The 18526-nt window shown below is 34.8% G+C and overlaps 1 protein-coding gene across 1 annotated transcript in view; it reads right to left on the reverse strand.

The window, feature by feature from the left end:
* Nucleotides 1-18295, reverse strand: part of LOC118180416 (sn-1-specific diacylglycerol lipase ABHD11-like) — a 70466-nt gene extending 52171 nt beyond the window's left edge. Inside the window, exon 1 of the mRNA XM_035349543.2 lies at nucleotides 18144-18295. Coding sequence (XP_035205434.1) covers nucleotides 18144-18232 — 89 coding nt within the window. The 5' untranslated portion in view covers nucleotides 18233-18295. The remainder of the gene's footprint in view (nucleotides 1-18143) is intronic.
* Between the last annotated feature and the right edge of the window lie 231 nt (nucleotides 18296-18526).

The raw sequence follows: 18526 nt of genomic DNA on the forward strand, positions 1-18526 counted from the left end.
GGAACTTTTGGCGTCATTTTCCGATCGATCGTCATTTTCCGATTTTTGTGCAAAACTGGTATACAAGAAAGCAGTTGTTAATGTTATGGTAACTTGTTCGTATTTCTTGGGTAGAAGTAGTTCATTTGTTTGGGTTATTTTGTGTTGCCCTGATATGATTTAATATTTAATTACTGTAGAAGCGATAAGTGAAGTATGTAAATCGCAATTTCGAAAACAAATACATCTTTATATTCCACTCAATTGGCTAACTCGATACCCAATAACTTTTCTTTACTTTTAAATAAAGGGTGAAAATAATAATTGATAAAAATTACTTACTGTGAAATTTCTGGGCTCTTTGTGTATTTGAAAATGCTTGTTAATATCTAGGTTCATATTATTTCACGTACTCTAAACATCGTGAAATTCAATAAAGAAAAATATTTTAAGAATGTGTCTTTTTTTTTTATTTAAACTACTTTTAAAACTTTTAGAAATTTCTCTTTTGTATATTTTTCCGTAGGCAAAAATCACATTAACAAAAGCTCCTACTGAAATATAGAAAATACAATGATTATTCAGAGAATCTGTATATTAAAATGCTGATGTGGGATAACTCATAAAATAACCCAGGTAACCCAGTAACTCCCAAAAGAAAAAAAATAATTGAAAAAATTAACATGAAACTTGGTTATGCATTATTCTCCATCGAAATAATTCTGTTTCATTTCATTGTGTTATGTAAAAATAAAGATGTAATTTTTAAAGTCTTGGAACATTAGCACAATCAAGTAATTTTTATTCATGATGAAACTGTGGGATATTTTACACTTTATATTACACCGTATGTGTTACTATGTACATTATTTTCTTTCATTGCCAAGACTTTTCTGAATAATATGCAGTAATTTATCACCTTCATTAGTCTCCAGGGTTTGTAATTATATTTTAGGAAATCACACAGTCTTTAAGCTGCAATTTTAATTCCAATTGCTTATGATTTCAGATGTCATGTATTAATCCCTAGCAGAAATTCTGTATAAGTTTTCTTGAAATCCAAAGCATTTTCTTTTTCTGTACAAATAAAAATATTCCAACAACAGCTATCACCATTGGATGCCTCTAATTTTTATTTTGTAAAGAGCAACAAATTGTATATTGTAGTCTACACATCTGCTGCCTGTGTTCCTATAATTTGCTATCATTTCTGATTGTGGAATTGTGGTGAATTTTCACAATTCTGTATTATGCATATTAGAGCACGCATAAAAATATTTCAATTGGTAAGAGATTGTATAAGTGTTTTCTTTCTTTTTTTTAAAAAAGTTCTGTATCAATGGTAGTAATTTATTTAATTCATTATTGCAAAGCAGGAAAACAGTATCTTCTTAAGGGTAGAAGACTTTCATGAAGTATATGTTTAAAATAATATGACTTCTGTTCATGCGGCACAAGAGAAATATCCCATGCAGCTAGCCTGTCCACCAGTGTTCAAACTATTAGTGCTTCTTAGTCTTATCCACTCGACTGCTGATGAATACTAATTATGGAAGATAGTAATAATTTTTCTCAGTGTGAAAATTTTGTGACCATTTTATAGAAAGTTTCTTACTGTAGTCTGCTCCAGAATCTTCGGATGAAGTTATCATTACATGATATATCATAATTTATTCTTTATATTGAAACTGATTGGGGAACTTTTTTTTTCATCTGGAATAATTGTTCTTAGTAGCAGAATAACTGCACACAAAGGACTCTGTTTATAATTGTTATTCTCCAAGCAGATTTAATAAATTAACATCATTCAGTTTATTATACCAGTGTTGTATAAGAGTCAAAAACGGCTTTAAGACAAATGGGTGGTATCTGAGTATAAGTGTGCATTTAGTTACAATAATTAGTAATAACCATTTATTGTTTTACAATGGTTTACATTAATGTTATGTTTTCCTAATATCTAACATGTTAAATAACAATTCTATTTTGCTTGGTTTAAGGTTGGTTCCTAGGGACCAATGCTATATTTAATATGTTAAGAAATGACTGATGAAGTGTTAAATTGATAAAAACAACTTACTTATACATAGAAAACAAACACTTGAAATTTTGAACTTCAAGTTATATTTTGTGATTATCCATATGATCCATGCGCAAAAAATATTTTAAAATATAGTATTAAAAAAGAAAATTTACAGAGTTTAAAAATTTATTAAAAATATTCATATTATGCTACATAATCTGATATTTTGAGCAATATATATTAAATTGTAATTTATCAACCTAGATAAAATTTTGATTAAAATATCTAGTGGTGAGCTATTAAAATATTAACAAAGAGCACACACTTTATTTTTTAAAATTCAAAATACCAAATTATGTTTAATTTTTAAATGTTTTAATTTTTACAAAAACGGAAAACAAATAGTAACTGTGCATGAAAAAAAATTAAATAAGAAATATCATGGAAATTACATAAAATAGCAAATAAATTTCATGATGTGCACAATTTGTGCCAGAAGTTGCCCCTCACTTTTCTTCTCACATCAGTTGATCATTTGTAAGGTTTTAAGAACCAGCAGAGATTTTTCAAAAATTTTCTATTTTGCTAAAGGTTTCCCCATTTAGCATTGTCTTTAAATCTAAAACTTCATGTGAGTCAAAGAAGGTCTTATTGTGGAAACACTTTTCGTTAAGCTTAAAGCCTGCTTAGCTTCACCTCTATTAATACTAATAGTCTTTATAATAACTATACCTTCCTTTACACTATTAGGAATTCCATTATGCAGTTTTCGTGTTAAAACCATCTCGATGGAAATCCTAAAATAATTTATTTATATTTCATGTTTTAATGTAAAATTTAACGTATGTTAAAGTACGGTAACAACATGCAAGACGTTTTTCCCTGGAATAAGTAATAAGCAAACAAAAAAAAAAAAAAAACAAAGGACAAATTGAGCAAAGGACGCGTGCAAACTTCGTACATCTCATCACTAAAGATATCATAATGGACTTTTTGTACCCCATTTAATGTTGAAAACACCTAATATTACTGATAATAAGAATAGGCTAAATAGATTTCACTTGTATATATATCAAAGCTATATTTGCAGACATCTTTAGAAATTTCAAGACACTTTCAACTCAGACTAATTGCCAAGCAGGCTCATTTCCATTGTAGAACTGATGGTAATGAAAAAGCTGATTTCCTCACACAGAAAAAACAAATTTACTGAGTGCATTAGATTTCACTTTCTAAAGCTTTTGACGAATTTAATTTGTAAATTTTTCATGCAGAGTCATTTCGAGCATGTAATCGAAGAACTTGGAATGCTGTTCGAACAAATCCACCTGTGGTCCGAGGTTCTCAAAAATATATAGTTGTCACAAAATTTGTCAGGTCATGAATTTCAAGATTAAAATAAATCAAGAAGGCCTTGAATGATGCAGAATTTGTATAATTCTTATTAATTTTGAGTGTTATCTGATATCTGTTCTTCAAAAGGCCAGGAATAAAAACCTTTTTTCATTTTTATTGAAGAAGAGGGACCTACGTCAGTTATTTCTTAAAACTGACACAAGATTTTATGTTAAGCTGCTATTTTTGCCTTACTTTAATTTTATATGTTTTTGTCAGTTAAGTATGACTTTTATCTGCTCTTGAATGTCAGAAACATTAATTTTTCTAAACCATGGGTTGTATCAATATAAAGTACTTTGGAAGTAGATTTAAGCAAAATAAGTATGTTTCAGAGAAGACTCATAAGTATTACAGAAATATAAATTCTAATTGTATTGGAAGCCTATAACTTTAAAATACATAATTACAAATGTTTGATATGTACATATTTGGTTATATGGTACCTGTCCCCATACTGCTTGATAAGAGTACTCTAGCTGATGTATTTTGTGTAATATCTACATGACACATATATTTCACTGGCATGTCGGTTTCCGCAGCCACAGTAATCTTGTTTGCAGATCAGACTTAATATTGGGTACAAATACTTTGTTTTTCATTTACCATTTTATACAGATCGTCAGACCAGATAAGCTAAGCAAAAGGTGTCCAAATATATAGTTAGGTTATAAACCTAACTATCAGTGTTCAGCAGTCTTACCATTCATGGGATCTTTTTCAGATGATTATCAACTGCATTATATTACATTATAGAGATCTTCCCATTTTACACTCCTCATGTTATGCTAATGACAATTTTTCTTAAAATCTATTTGTTACATGCATTAATCCTTCACACATTCTTCTTTTGAAATTGGGAAAGAATTCCAGATTTTATTAGATAAACAAAACAATTTAATAAAATTTCATATTAACCTTTTCAAAAATACAGTACATTTGAGATTTTTACTATCAATTTATTCAACATGCTACATTTCTTAAAAATCAAATATCACACAAAAACGTAATGCATTTTAGAAAAAGTTCAATCAAATTATTTATTATTATTTAGGAATCTTCTAATACATATATATATATATGTTCTGCATGTGGCTTTGTTGGCTAAATTTGAGTACCTAATAAATACTTATATATATATATATTAAGAAAGAAAAAAGCAACACATCTTCTGCACAGGCCAAATTAATAAGCCTTTTTCATGTGCATTTTTTTCTTGATGATCAAAAAATAAATTCTTTCTGTAATTTTCAGTGCCACAAAATAAAGTGAAATGTACAATTTAGCATAAAACTTTTGCGATACAACACCGTACACCTTTTTTAGCGGGAATAGGCTAGAAATTTTATTACACATTTCACGTGATAATCCACCGAATTTTCCGTATTCACTACATTGTCTTTTATAGCAATAAAAGTTAGAAAACTATTATAAATTGATGCGAAAAAGACGTAATCAAAAGATACGAAAAGAGGAATATGAGCGGAAAATAAATCCAAAACAAACCCTTCAATTGCTGGCATAAAAATTGGTCGCCAAAAACAGTCTCCGGCGGTAGCTTATTCTGATTGGTTGAATTTCTTCAGTTCCCGGCGGGTTTTAGCCGCCCGTCGTGGTCAACAAAACTCTTTAGTCAATGTTACAGTTACATATGAAAATTTAAAAACAATAACACAGCAAAAATGTTCTGAAAATTCACACACTTAATTAAAAAAATTGAATACACATTATTACAGTTATTAGGAATGACAAATAATTATTACACTTTTCTTTCATAATTTAAATTGATTTTTTACCAATTTCTGAACTATGACCAGGCCACTGAAATGCTAAGTTCAAATCCAATGTATTGGACTGGTGCAGCCATCTACTGACAAGATAGTGAAATGCAAAGTGTTCTAACATTACTCCCTCACCATTAACTAAGTTATGATACTTAAATTGCATTGGTACAGAGTCGTAGCTAGGGTTTTCAGCGCCAAGGGACAACTGAAGATTTCGCGGCCCCTACTGCTTGCCAAGGATGGAAAACTTTTAATTCTAAAATGTCGTAACATCAGTTTGGCGCCCTTTGGATTCTGCGCCCGGGTACAGATGCCCCCTCTTACCCCCCTCTAGCTACGCCCCTGCATTGGTAAGGTCAATAATCGAATAACATGATCACTACATCTCATAATCAAAACTCACTTCACGTATAAAAGAATCAATTTCTAAGCTTGCATCTGGTTCTGAATTGTAAGGTTATAGCAAATTAAAATACAAATAATAATTAAGGTAGCCGGAACTTCAAGATATATCACTAATCTTTTTGTTCCATGCTGGAAATCCACATAATTGTAGATACCACATTCAATATTCTATACATTCATTATACATTTCATTATTATATCTCAAAGTTAATATATACATACATACTCCATATCTGGACTTAACTGAACAATTCAATGTGTTATGCTTTCAGTGACATGAAAATAGTTAACAACAGTGAAAATCTGATCAGTATTACTAAAATTTTCACATTTCATAGCAGGTATTTAAAACACCAAATGCACTTTTCTTATTTTACTCACTCCTGACTGACTGAATGCAACACTGTCCTGAATATACACCTTAGCAACTAATATTCTTTGAAAATTATTAGTTTTCTGAAAAACAGGTATTTGCATTAAACTGCAGCTGGATAGAAATTATATTTGCTCCAAAATATGCCTAATACCAACATGATTAGAATACTACTTATTTACATACAGCTCAAATTCTTAATTTTCAATATACTGCAATCTAAAATTAAGCAGGTTTCAGCCTATCAATAGAGGTGTTAACATATTTTCCTTTAATATGCACAGAATAATACTTATCATGTCTTTCTGCTACAGGAAATGGGCCATCATATGCAGGCTCTATGCGTTTTTTCACCGGATCAACTCTTACGAACACATGAGTACAGGTCCTTAAATCTCTATGTACAAAAACTTTTTGATAAGATTGACATGTATCTGCAGACTTCATTAGCTTTACTAGGACCATCTTCTGCTGAAGATTGTACACAAATGTGTCAGGTTCAACGTGGACACTGGGTTTTTCAAAAAATTCACCAGGAAGCCTGATATTGGTACCATATACCATTTGAGCAACAGAATAGTTTGTACCATCTCTGATAGCAGCTCTTAAACCCAGCAAAATAGTGGGTAGCATATCACTCCATTTTACATTATTGTGAGCTTTTATTGCAGCCTTTAGTGTCCTGTGAAAGCGCTCTATTTTCCCATCACATTGGGGATGATAGGGCGTTATATGCAGAAGTTTAGCACCACAAATAGCAGCAAGATTTTTAAACATTTGGGAGGTAAACTAGCGACCTTGTTCAGTTACAACAAACTGTGACACTCCAAATCTGCTCACCCAATGGTCATAAAAAGCTTTACTCACCAGTTCTGCAGTGATCTCTTCTAATGGAACTACCTCCATCCAACAGGAAAATCTATCAATGCATGTTAGACAGTAAATTTTACCATTAGATGGTGGCAAAGGCCCAATCAAATCAATATGGATGACGTTAAATCTGGCATCAGGTTCTTGATATGTACCAAAGGTCGATTTTGTGTGTCTTGTTACTTTAACTTTCTGGCACTGCAGACAAGCTCTAGCCCAATCACTTGCTTGTTTCTTCATCCTGAGCCATACAAATCTGGCAGGTATCTGTTTTACAGTGGATCTGACACCAGGATGTGCAAAACCATGGATATGATAAAAAATTTTCTTGCGAAAACTTTGAGGTACATATGGATGAATATTGCTAGCTGAAGTATCACACCATAGGACATTTTTAGATTATAGTACATATTCCTTGAAAATTAATGAGGTGTTACTTGCATTTAATTCTTTCAACTCAGGGTCATTCTGTTGTGCCTTTGCAATTTCTTCATAATCAATTACAGATATCTCTTCAATTCTGGAGAGAGTATCTGCTAGAATATTGTCCTTTCCACTAATGTGCTGTATATTTGTAGTAAACTGGAAGATGTACTGTAACTGACGCAGCTGCCTAGATGAAGCTTTATCATTCTTTTGCTTGAATGCAAAAATCAGTGGTTTATGATCAGTGAAAATTTGAAAATCTCGTCCTTCCAACATGTATTTAAATTGCTTCACAGAGAGATATATTCCAAGCAATTCACGATCATATGTACTCTATTTTCTTTGAGCCCCATTTAGCTTCTTTGAATAAAATGCAACTGGTTTCCAGTTACCATCTTCATACTGTTGCAAAACTGAACCAATTGCCCAATCTGAGGCATCAGTGCACAGAGATAATGGACATTCAGACTTTTGATAACTTAAGAGGGCAGTATTAACCAAGTCAGTTTTGCACTTCTCAAAATGCTTTATGCTTTCTTCAGTCCAAGGTACTTTACTTTTATCTTTTTTCTTTGCTCCCTTAAGCATTTCATGTAGCATGGCCTGGGTCTGCGGTGCATCTTTCAAGTACCTCTTATAATGCGCTGCATCTTCTCAAATTGCTTTATGCTTTCTTCAGTCCAAGGTACTTTACTTTTATCTTTTTTCTTTGCTCCCTTAAGCTTCTTTCTCCTCCATCTAGCATGGCCTGGGTCTGCGCTGCATTTTTCAAGTACCTCCTATAAAAATTTACCATGCCTGAAAATGTTCTTAAGCCATGAAGAGTGGATGGCAGTTCATAATCAAGAATAGCTTTAACTTTGTTTGGCAGAGGTTGCGAACCAGAAGGCGTAATGAGATACCCCAAAAATTCAATTTCTTTAACTCCAAATACAGACTTTGACACATTTATGCATAGGCCATATTTATCAAGCCTTTCGAAAATTAATCTCAGATGTGTTTTATGCTCATCCTCAGATGACGAGGCGATTAAAACATCATCAAGATAAGGAAAACAGAAATCAAGCCCTCGAAATACCTCGTGTACAAATCTTTGAAAGGTTGAGGGGGCATTTCGGAGACCAAAACTCATAACGTTAAACTCGTACATTCCAAATGGTGTAATAATGGCTGTTTTTGGTTTATCCTCCTCAGCTATGGGTATTTGATAGTATGCTTTGAATAGGTCTAATTTTGAGAAAATTGTTTTCCCACTCAAGATTAAATGAAAATCCTCAATCCTAGGAATAGGGTATCTGTCCGGAATAGTCTGCTCATTCAGACGTCTACAATCACCACAAGGTCTTAAAGTTCCATCTTTCTTTGTAACCAGATGCAGAGGACTAGCCCACTGTAATTTAGATGGCCTGATTATACCATTGTCTAACATGAACTGAAACTCTTGCTTTGCCAAATTCAGTTCTTAGCATCAAGCTGCCGAGCACGAGAGTAAACTGGCTGTCCTTTTGTAGCAGTATAGTGCTGGGCCTTATTTTTCACTTTGGTGTTCAATAAATTGGGCTTCGTAATACCAGGGTACTTTCGCAACAGCTCAGAGAATTTTACAGAATTGCACACTGTGCTAATCGCAGTATTTTCAGTTACTGACATTACATCGCTATGTACAAACATATTTGTCACACCATCAATTAATTTCCTCTGGCGAATGTCAAGCAGTAAGTGAAACTGATTCAGAAAATCGGCACCTAAAATGCCTCTGTTTACTTTTGCTACAACGAATGGCCATTGGAATGGGCGACGTAGTCCTAGGTCCACGGTAAACACCTTACTTCCAAACGTTGGAATTTCAGTTCCGTTAGCTGCGTATAGCTTGTATGAAGTGCAAGTACTTTTAGATTTTGTATCAGCTGGAATCAAGCTGATATCTGCTCCGCTGTCAATCAGAAATTTGATTCCTGTTTTTCTGTCTTTGATAAAAAGGCGAAATTTGCGGCAATTAATGTTTCCAATAGCAGCAGGGCTTGCCGCTGATTCTACTGCTAGTTGCAGTTTTCCGGCTGCTTCCAACTGCAGGGAGGTTTGCATTTATCAGGGTAGCATTTTTTCCCAAATTTGAAATGGAAAAAAACAGTATTTCCATCTGGGTCAAAACGCTTGCGGGATCTGCTGCGACTCCTATTTCTTTGATGGCTTCGACTTCGTTGTCTGTCTCTCGTGTGTTGAACACTCAGAGTAGCAATCTTTTGCTCAAGTGAAGAAATTTTTTTAGCAACATAACATATGCGCCAGCTTCTTGGACCACACTCGCAAGCTCTATCCGGGGATTCATCTCAAGAATTTTGTCGGCCATTGTGGCCAACTTATCAGTACCTTCATCCCTAACAATTAAAATGTTTTTTACTTGGTCTGGCAGTTTCTCCATCCATAAAGTCCTCAGAACTTTATCAGACACATCATCAGCATCTCCAAGGGCACGCATTTTTCGGAGTAGTTGGCTGGGCTTTAGGTCTCCCAATTCTAGTCCAGTTAGCAATCGCTTGATGCATTTGTTTTCACTTTCTTTATAAGTTCTCAGAAGTCTTTCTTTAGCGGCTGAATATTTGTTTGGCGTGTCGTCTCGAATGTTGTCCCAAATGTTTTCTATAAATTTGGGTTCAAGTTGTGCAACCAGGTAATTAAATCTTGTGTCTTCGGAAGTAATTCCACTGATTTTAAACTGTGCCTCTACGGTGAAAAACCACATTGCAGGTTTCTCTACTCAAAATGGCGGTATCTTAACACTCACTTTACTAGCTTCAAGTTTTGAAGTAGATGCAGATTCACTGTCCAATGGCATGTTTGCAATTTTAAGTTAAACATTAGCATTCCTAATAAAACACGGGTCACCAGATATTAGTTCAACTCATTGAAAATTAAACTGATTGGGAACTCTTATTCATAATCATGAACAGCACTAAAAATTTATACAGAAAAAAAAACTACAGACTTCCACCTTCAGCACATCCAACTCCAACACATGGTGAACGAACAACCACATGGTCAACAAAACTCTTTAGTCAATGTTACAGTTACATATGAAAATTTAAAAACAATAACACAGCAAAAATGTTCTGAAAATTCACACACTTAATTTTAAAAAATTGAATACACATTATTACAGTTATTAGCAATGACAAATAATTATTACACTTTTCTTTCATAATTAAAATTGATTTTTTACCAATTTCTGAGCTATGACCAGGCCACTGAAATGCTAAGTTCAAATCCAGTGTGGTGGACTGGTGCAGCCATCTACTGACAAGATAGTGAAATGCAAAGTGTTCTAACAAATGTATTACCTGATTGCGGTCATGACCACACACATACGCGCTCCAAGTACTTTGCGAAATCAGATCTGAATAGGAATAGTGTGATCATGACAAAAAAAAAATATGCAGACAGACTATTTTACGAAATAGGGTAGACGGTTGTGATCTTTGCTAGGATGAACTCCTTAGCTCTTTATTTTTTCTAACTACTATATTCAACAACTCGTCTAAAAAGACAGGTAACATATATACCTTAAAGAATTGTTCTCAGATTTACCGCAGTCTCGTGGCATATCCCAATTGACTACAACTCAGAGTGTGCAACTATAGAGTTGCGATGTGAATGGTTGGGTAATGGCAAGCGTATTTAACGATTGAACAATTTAGATTGATGAATTGATGAGCAATTTAGAATTAGGCTTAAGCGGTGTCATAATTTCTAAAATTTAAAAGAAATATGAAACAATAGAGATTCAAAATTAAATAACTAAATTTTAAAAATAATAGCCATGGGATTGGTGTTATTGTTTGCAGTAAAGTTCTGTCTGTTAAAAATAAAGATTCTAAATACGAGAACAGTTTGTTGACAAAGAGAAATGCATAAGATCCTTTCGTTTTTATATTCTAAAAAGGTATTATTTAGTATGAAAGGAAGACAATGCAAACATATATTTACGGATTTGTTATTTAATCAGTTAATGTTAATAAAATTATAAATAAATTTTTTTTATTGCTCACGGAATGCAGCGCGTGATGAATATTAAGAGAAAGCTAAGCCGGAAAATTAAAAACACAAGAGCGAGTGCATTTAACATTTAAATAAATAAATATCTCTTTTTTATTTCGAGAAAGTTCCTGAAAGTTCTCGCGCACGATTTAAAAATCTTATAAAAAGGAGGAAAACTTCTCAATCCAGTTAGTCAGTGATTTTAGTTAGCTTGTTGTTGTTTTTAAGAGTTTGTTTAGAAAACTGCTCTTGTTGATTATAGCGAATTCGCGGATTAGCTTTCTTTTAGCTGTTTTGAATTCACTTTTGTTGAACTTTTGAGTAGTTGAAAGATAACTACTGTGAGATATTGTAATACTGAAAGAATATCTGAGACAGTTTAAGCATTTTTATTGTGATAATAATAAAATTTTGTCCATTTTTCGTCGGACTTGTGCATTCAATTCAAACGAACCCGTACGCACGCAACAATTTTTGGTGTCAGGAGCGGGGTTTTAAATGCCAATTACGAGAGCGATGGAAGAACAATTCAGGCAAATGATGACTGCATTTACTGCTTTCCAAGAAAAGATGGAACGGCCGTCAACTCCGTTAAGGAAGGAAGGAAAGTGGGACAGGAACAGATGAAATTGGGCCAGGAATCCGTTAAAGTAGAAATGAAGACTGTTCAAGAGAAGATTGAAGCAGATCATGACGAAATAAAAAGAGAAATTACTAGTAATAGAAAACAAATTCGAGGTTATGGAAGGCAGAATTGACGCAGTTGAAAATAAAGTTGGACAAATTGAAGAAAATGTTTCTTCGGTAAAAGATCAAATTGAAGAAAGAGTTTCTTCGGTGAAAGAAGAAATAGAAGAAAGAGTTTCCTCTGTAAAAAAACATGTAGAAGAAAGAGTTTCTGCAACAACAAATTGATGATAGGGTTTCAGCCGTTGCGAAAGAACTGGATACTTTAAAGAAATTCGTAGCGACGGCAGGGAGCAATTCGGATGGTTTTAAATTTTTACCACTGCCTGCTCGTCCCTCTCGGAAACTATCTACATATGATGGGAAGACCTCCTGGCAAGTGTATAGGACGTAATTTTCTATAGTTGCGGATGCGAATGGATGGGATTCCCAAGCTAAGGCCTGTCATCTCGCCGCTTCTCTGAGAGCAGACGCAGCGGATATCCTGCAGACGCTTCCCGAAAATCAGAGACTAGATTTTGAAGCTCTATCCGGCGCTTTGGAGCTGCGCTTTGGGGAAAAGTGTTTGAAAGACTACAGCAGGCTTCAACTAAAATCCCGTCAACAGAAGCCCATCGAAACACTCCAGGAACTCGCCACAGATGTTGAAAGGCTATCCCATCTCGCCTTTTCGGAGTGCCCGACAGAAACAAGGGAAATCCTGTCCCTGCGATACTTCACTGACGGCATCCGGGATCCTGAAATACATAAAGCTCTTCGAATAGCGGATGTTAAAGATTTGAAAAGTGCTCTAGTGTACGCTATGAAATTCGAGGCAGCTCAGCAAGCAACTCCTAGAGATCGCTACCCAGTCAGAGCTGTGCGCCTCCACGAGCCAGTGGATCAATTGATGGCTCGTTTAGATGATTTAGCCAGAGAAATCAACGCTTTGATACGGAATAGTAAGGAGAACAAAGTGGCTCTAAGGTGTTGGAAATGTGGTGTTGAAGGCCACATACGAAGGAACTGCAGAACACCCCAGAGCACGGAAAATAAGAGAGGCGGGTTAAACAGACAATTAAATGTTATGGGACGGAAAAGGATTGACAAGAAAGTAAAGTGCTGGAATTGTGGAGCTGAAGGCCACGTACAAAAGAATTGCAGAACACCCCAGGGTACGAAAATTGAGACCATTTCTGAGCAACGACGCAGGAAACAAATTAATGACCATATGAAGGAACGGAGGTTGCCAAATAATGAATAACCTTGTTTTAAAGCACTCAAGATTTCTACGGTGAGTGGACAGTAACGGACTGTCCATCAATGGGCATATCGATGGAGTTCCTTGCAATATGATCATTGACACAGGAACTAATGTTACCATCATTAGGAAAGATTTAGCCGAACAGTTTCAAGATAAACTTATTTGGAAGCCATCCTGTGTTACCCTTCAGACTGCGTCTGGTGACAAGATCGACATAGCTGGGAAGTTAAACCTGAATATCGCGTTTGAAGTGCCGCCTACAATCACACGGCATATGTGGTGGATATTACAGATCCACGCATACTCTGACTGGACATTTTAAGGAAATACAATTTTTCCTTAGACTTCAAAAACAATATACTGCTTTCAGGATCTGAAGACATGACTATCCCATCCTCAAAAGGGATCCTCACCTAGAAATGCCGACGCTTTGTCCGAAAGAACCAGTTCGAGAAGCTGCCGAAATCCTGCTAGGGACGAAAAGAAACGCAAGACTACTAGCTATTCTCCATCCCGGATGCTCTTCGGTCGAGACTTTCGTCTGCCTTGTGACCACTTGTTTGGTCACTCTACGGATGCGCCTTCATCGCCTGAGGAACACATCCAAGATGTCCAGTCCCGGTTTGAAGTGATGCACCGTTCTGCACGAAAGCGAGTCAACTTGGCGACGGAGAAAGTGAAGACGAGATACGACACGAGGTCTACTGGACACATATTCAACGAAGGAGACGAGGTGTGGTTGTGGAACCTGATTCGACGAAAAGGAGTCAGGCTTAAATTACAGTCACCTTGGGATGGTTCGCACACAGTCCTAAACAGACTGAATGACGTCGTAGTTCGGATCCGTAAGTCTTCGAACTCTGAACCTAAAGTCGTTCTTTACGACAGGTTAGGTTAGCTCATTACTATGGCCATAGTATGTAGTGTAAATAATTGTAAATAGTGTAAGACTATGGTCCTTTTTGTTTCTAAATGTGTAATATCTGACTTGTAGTTAGCCTTTGATTAAGTTAATTATTGCATTTAGTGTTCATGTTGTTTATTGTATTTATGCATCAGTTATAAGTTTGGCTTCCAGTCCAGGGATTGTACTGCCCGGGACGTGCAGTCCTTGGGAAGGGGGGCAGTGTTACGAATTTGGTATTTAATTAGTTAATGTTAGTAGAATTATAAATAAAATTGTTTTATTCCTCACGCAATGTAGCGCGTGATGAATATTAAAGGAAAGCTAAGCCGGAAAATTAAAAATACAAGAGCGCGTGCATTTAACATTTAAATAAATAAATATCTCTTTTTGATTTCGAGAAAATTCTTGAAAGTTCTCGCTCGCGATTTAAAAATCTTATAAAACGGACGAAAACCTCTCAATTCAGTTAAACTACAGGTCTTTCAGAACAAAATACTCAGACAAATTGTTGACTCCCCATGGTTCGTACGTAACCTGTAGATACATAAAGAACTAAAGACCCATAGCTGATCAAATTCTCACGACGAGCCACAATTTCTATGCTAAAATAGAACTTTCTCAATATGAACATATCCGTGATCTGATAAATTATGATCCTACTATAGAAATTGCAGCAAAGCGCCCAAGAGGCATCTTCCATAACAGCAAATGGTGAAATGTGTATATACTGTACATAGTACTATTATCTTTATTTTATCTTCATTGTGTCATTTTACCAGTGTCTTTGAAACTTTATAGACTTATGGACATGATCCGTGTACCTGGATCTTCAAAGCTCTGATTATTTATTGCTAGTGTAAAATGTTTTTCACCATTTGCTACTTCGCTCAAATACCGCCGTTCCTATATGTACATAGTGTATAGTTTCAGTAACTCATGTGCCTCAGTGCTGTACAAGAACTTTAGTGTTTAATTTCTCAGACCAAAACTTCACTAAATTGTGATATCTACTATTTCAAGATGCACTGGCTGTGGACAGTTCACGGGAGAGTGACCCCCGCGTGACTACCACTGTCCAATCTGTGTTGTACAGCAAGGATGAATTTGAATATTTTGCTTAGCGAATCTGTTGCACTTAGTTGTGCCATTTGTCTTCATTTTAGATCGCGATATTAGTTTAATTATTCCAATCTGGATATCCTGTTTCAAAACTTGATAATTATTAATATATCCAATATTTCTCATTGCACGCGTAAGCTGCTTTGCTCGGAGTCTGATCTTGGGTGGGTGACCACCCACGTGACAGGCTCCTGCCAATCATCTCCCTCCACTCCACCTACATTTCACAAAATTTGACAAGTTTCGCCTAGTTGGCGCGGCGTAAATCGCCTTAATTAAAAACTTAAGTACCAACGCCTTAGCGCAATTTACCAACAGAGACGGTTAAAGTAGTGCTTGGCTACTAATTGCCGCCTAGCCATTGACTCGATTTCGATTTCGATTTCAATTCAGTTAGTCAGTGATTTTAGTTAGCTTGTTGTTGTTTTAAGAGTTTGTTTAGAAAACTGCTCTTGTTGATTGTAGCGAATTCGCAGATTAGCTTTCTTTTAGCTGTTTTGAATTAACTTTTGTTGAACTTTTGAGTAGTTGAAAGATAACTAATGTGAGATATTGTAATACTGAAAGAATATCTGAGAGAATTTAAGCATTTTTATTGTGATAATAATAAAATTTTGTCCATTTTGCATCGGACTTGTGCATTCAATTCAAACGAACCCGTACGCACGCAACAATATACTTCAACTATGTCCTGTAGATTCATTTGTAGATATTTAAAGTTTTTGACATTATTTACATAAATTAAACATGCCTGAGCACGTTTGTGAGACATTAATTTGTAATTAACAGTACTCTTTCTCATGTCAAGCGCTAGATTTATGTACTAACAGTGTAATCACGAAAGTTCATGGGGGAATGCATTTTATTACTTACAAATAAAGATACAAGAATTTTGAAAAAAAAAAAGAAAAAAAAACATGTAATTGTTACCAAGCAACAGTGGAAATTAAAATGATTTTATAATAGTCTGCCTTGTGAACAGCCCGATATTTTCTGTTATGTAGTCTAACGGAAGAAATGCACGCGTAATAAAAATTAGTGTACGGAAACAAAACAAAATAATATATAAATACAGAAATATATTACAAATCTTTATGTGTGTTATTTTTTGCTATTTGTTTTTCCGATATCCAGCTATCTACTGCAATCAGGTTACCAAAACAATCATGGCTAAGAAGAGAACGCTTGTCGTTAACCAAAGCCATGTTCACCTTTATAGAGGTAACAGTATGACTTTGCCGAGTCTCGTACCTCTTTTGATCGAGATACCTTAAAGAAAAGAATCCAACGATCTTGTGATCCTCTTTCCTACTACTAACCTCTTTAGGAGACTTTTGGTTCGACTGACTTTTAAGCGCCACAATATCGCAAAGACACTACGTATATTTGTAAACATTCATGCCATCTCCAGTTCGAAAATAGGCTTAGCAGCTGGCGCCTGTAACTACCCCACCAAGCATCTTTATATATAATTAAGACACAATAACACGCCGAATAAATACTAATTCACAAGTCAAACAACAAAAATCAGCGTTATATTTTGTAAATATAACGCTGATTTTTGTTGTTTGACTTGTGAATTAATCTTTATATATATTGTGCTATATGCAACAGTATCACCTATTTGAAACCAAAATCTTTTTTTTGCAAAAATCAGATAATTAGCATCTGCTAACCAGCTTTCTGGCCTTTCGGATCTCATAATTTTTCATATGTTCGTAAAGAAATTTATCTTAAAAATATTTGCTTGTCATATGATTATTTGGAGCATAACTATTTCATCTTTATCTTATGATGCTACAATACCAATAATACAGATTTAGGCTGGCCGTAAATGAGATGACTGAATGTGTCAATTGAAAGTCTTAATGCAAATTTTTTATTCCTTCATAAATAGGCGTTGCCAATAGAGCTTCTCGCGCCAGAGTAGATTAGATCAACTTGTGGGTAATTCTATGTATTCTTAGGCTAAAATAAGACGTAATTTAATTTGAAATTCCGTATTTTTGAGTTACGTCATAAAGGCTGGCTGGTTTTGTAAGCACAAGAATTGCCTTCTGTTCAATTATTTTAGTTCTTACTATAAGGGTCTTCGCTACTCTCTTTACGCCTCTGTAATGTACCTAGATATAGCGATAATTCACTTAGGTCTTTCAGAGTCTAGACTCAAGACCAGCTTACACCTCTCCGAGCGAGCCTCTCGCTACGACTTCTTTGACAATGTAAACGCTCACTTCGTCCGAATAGAAACGTAGGGAAGATGACTCAGTGATTCCGTTTCTACTTTGAACAAGTTAAAAATCTATCTCGGCAGTAACTCCGAGCAGTGTGCAATCCATTTTGCAAACAAACGGAGGCGAATTGTCATCCCCGTTATTATTGGTGTAAATAATCCATCGGATTACAGGTCCGTTCACTCGGTGGGACACGCCGTTACGAGGGCTTCGTCGAAAGTCACTTGGAGAAGTGTAAACTCGTCTTTAGTGTATGCTTCGCAAAAGAATGAGAATCTATAACCTAACAACTGAATAATTTACAAAAACATTTTAAACCTTTTGTTTTGTGTATAATTTTTATGGTCCTGTTTGCAAAGTGATGATATACACATTTATGTCAGCTTTCGTGTGTTAATTGAAAAGTCTTACTTCAAATGTTTTACCTACATAAAATAAATAATACTGTATTTTGTAATTTACGTTTACCTGACCACAGAAAAATTTACAATAAAGATTTGAAGCCTTTTGTTATACTTAACAATAAGTCAAATAATTATTTCTTTAGACTTGTACTGTAATAACAAAGGGAGGTGTAAATACAGCATTCATGTACATAACTAACTCTTTTTCTGTTAGTGTGCAAGCAAAATAAAATATATTTAGAAAGTACTTTTAACTTACCTTGCCATAACGCTGGAGTAAAAAGGAGTAAAAATGGCTGTGCAGAGGAAAAGACACTGAATTGGAAACATTTCGAAAGTAAATGCCATGAATTCATTATCGGGAAGGGGGGATTGAAAAAAAGGAAGAAAGAAAAAAAGAAAGAAAAACAGAATAAGAAAAAACAGAATATAAAGCAAACATTTAAAATATATTTCACTGCTTAATCAGTAAAAAGATATGTTAACCAAAAAAAAAAAAAAAGTCTGCATAAGTCAATAAGCGACTCTTTTAACTCTCACCGACCTTGCAACGGTTGTGATAAACATCAGCTTCCGTTACTGAGAACATCTGTACATTTTACTTATCAATCGCACTTTAATCTGCTTCGTACTGTAATCATA

This window comes from Stegodyphus dumicola, chromosome 3, assembly GCF_044657685.1.
Source record: "Stegodyphus dumicola isolate Sdum_Otavi_A_Nest chromosome 3, ASM4465768v1".
Classification (NCBI taxonomy): Eukaryota; Metazoa; Arthropoda; class Arachnida; order Araneae; family Eresidae; genus Stegodyphus; species Stegodyphus dumicola.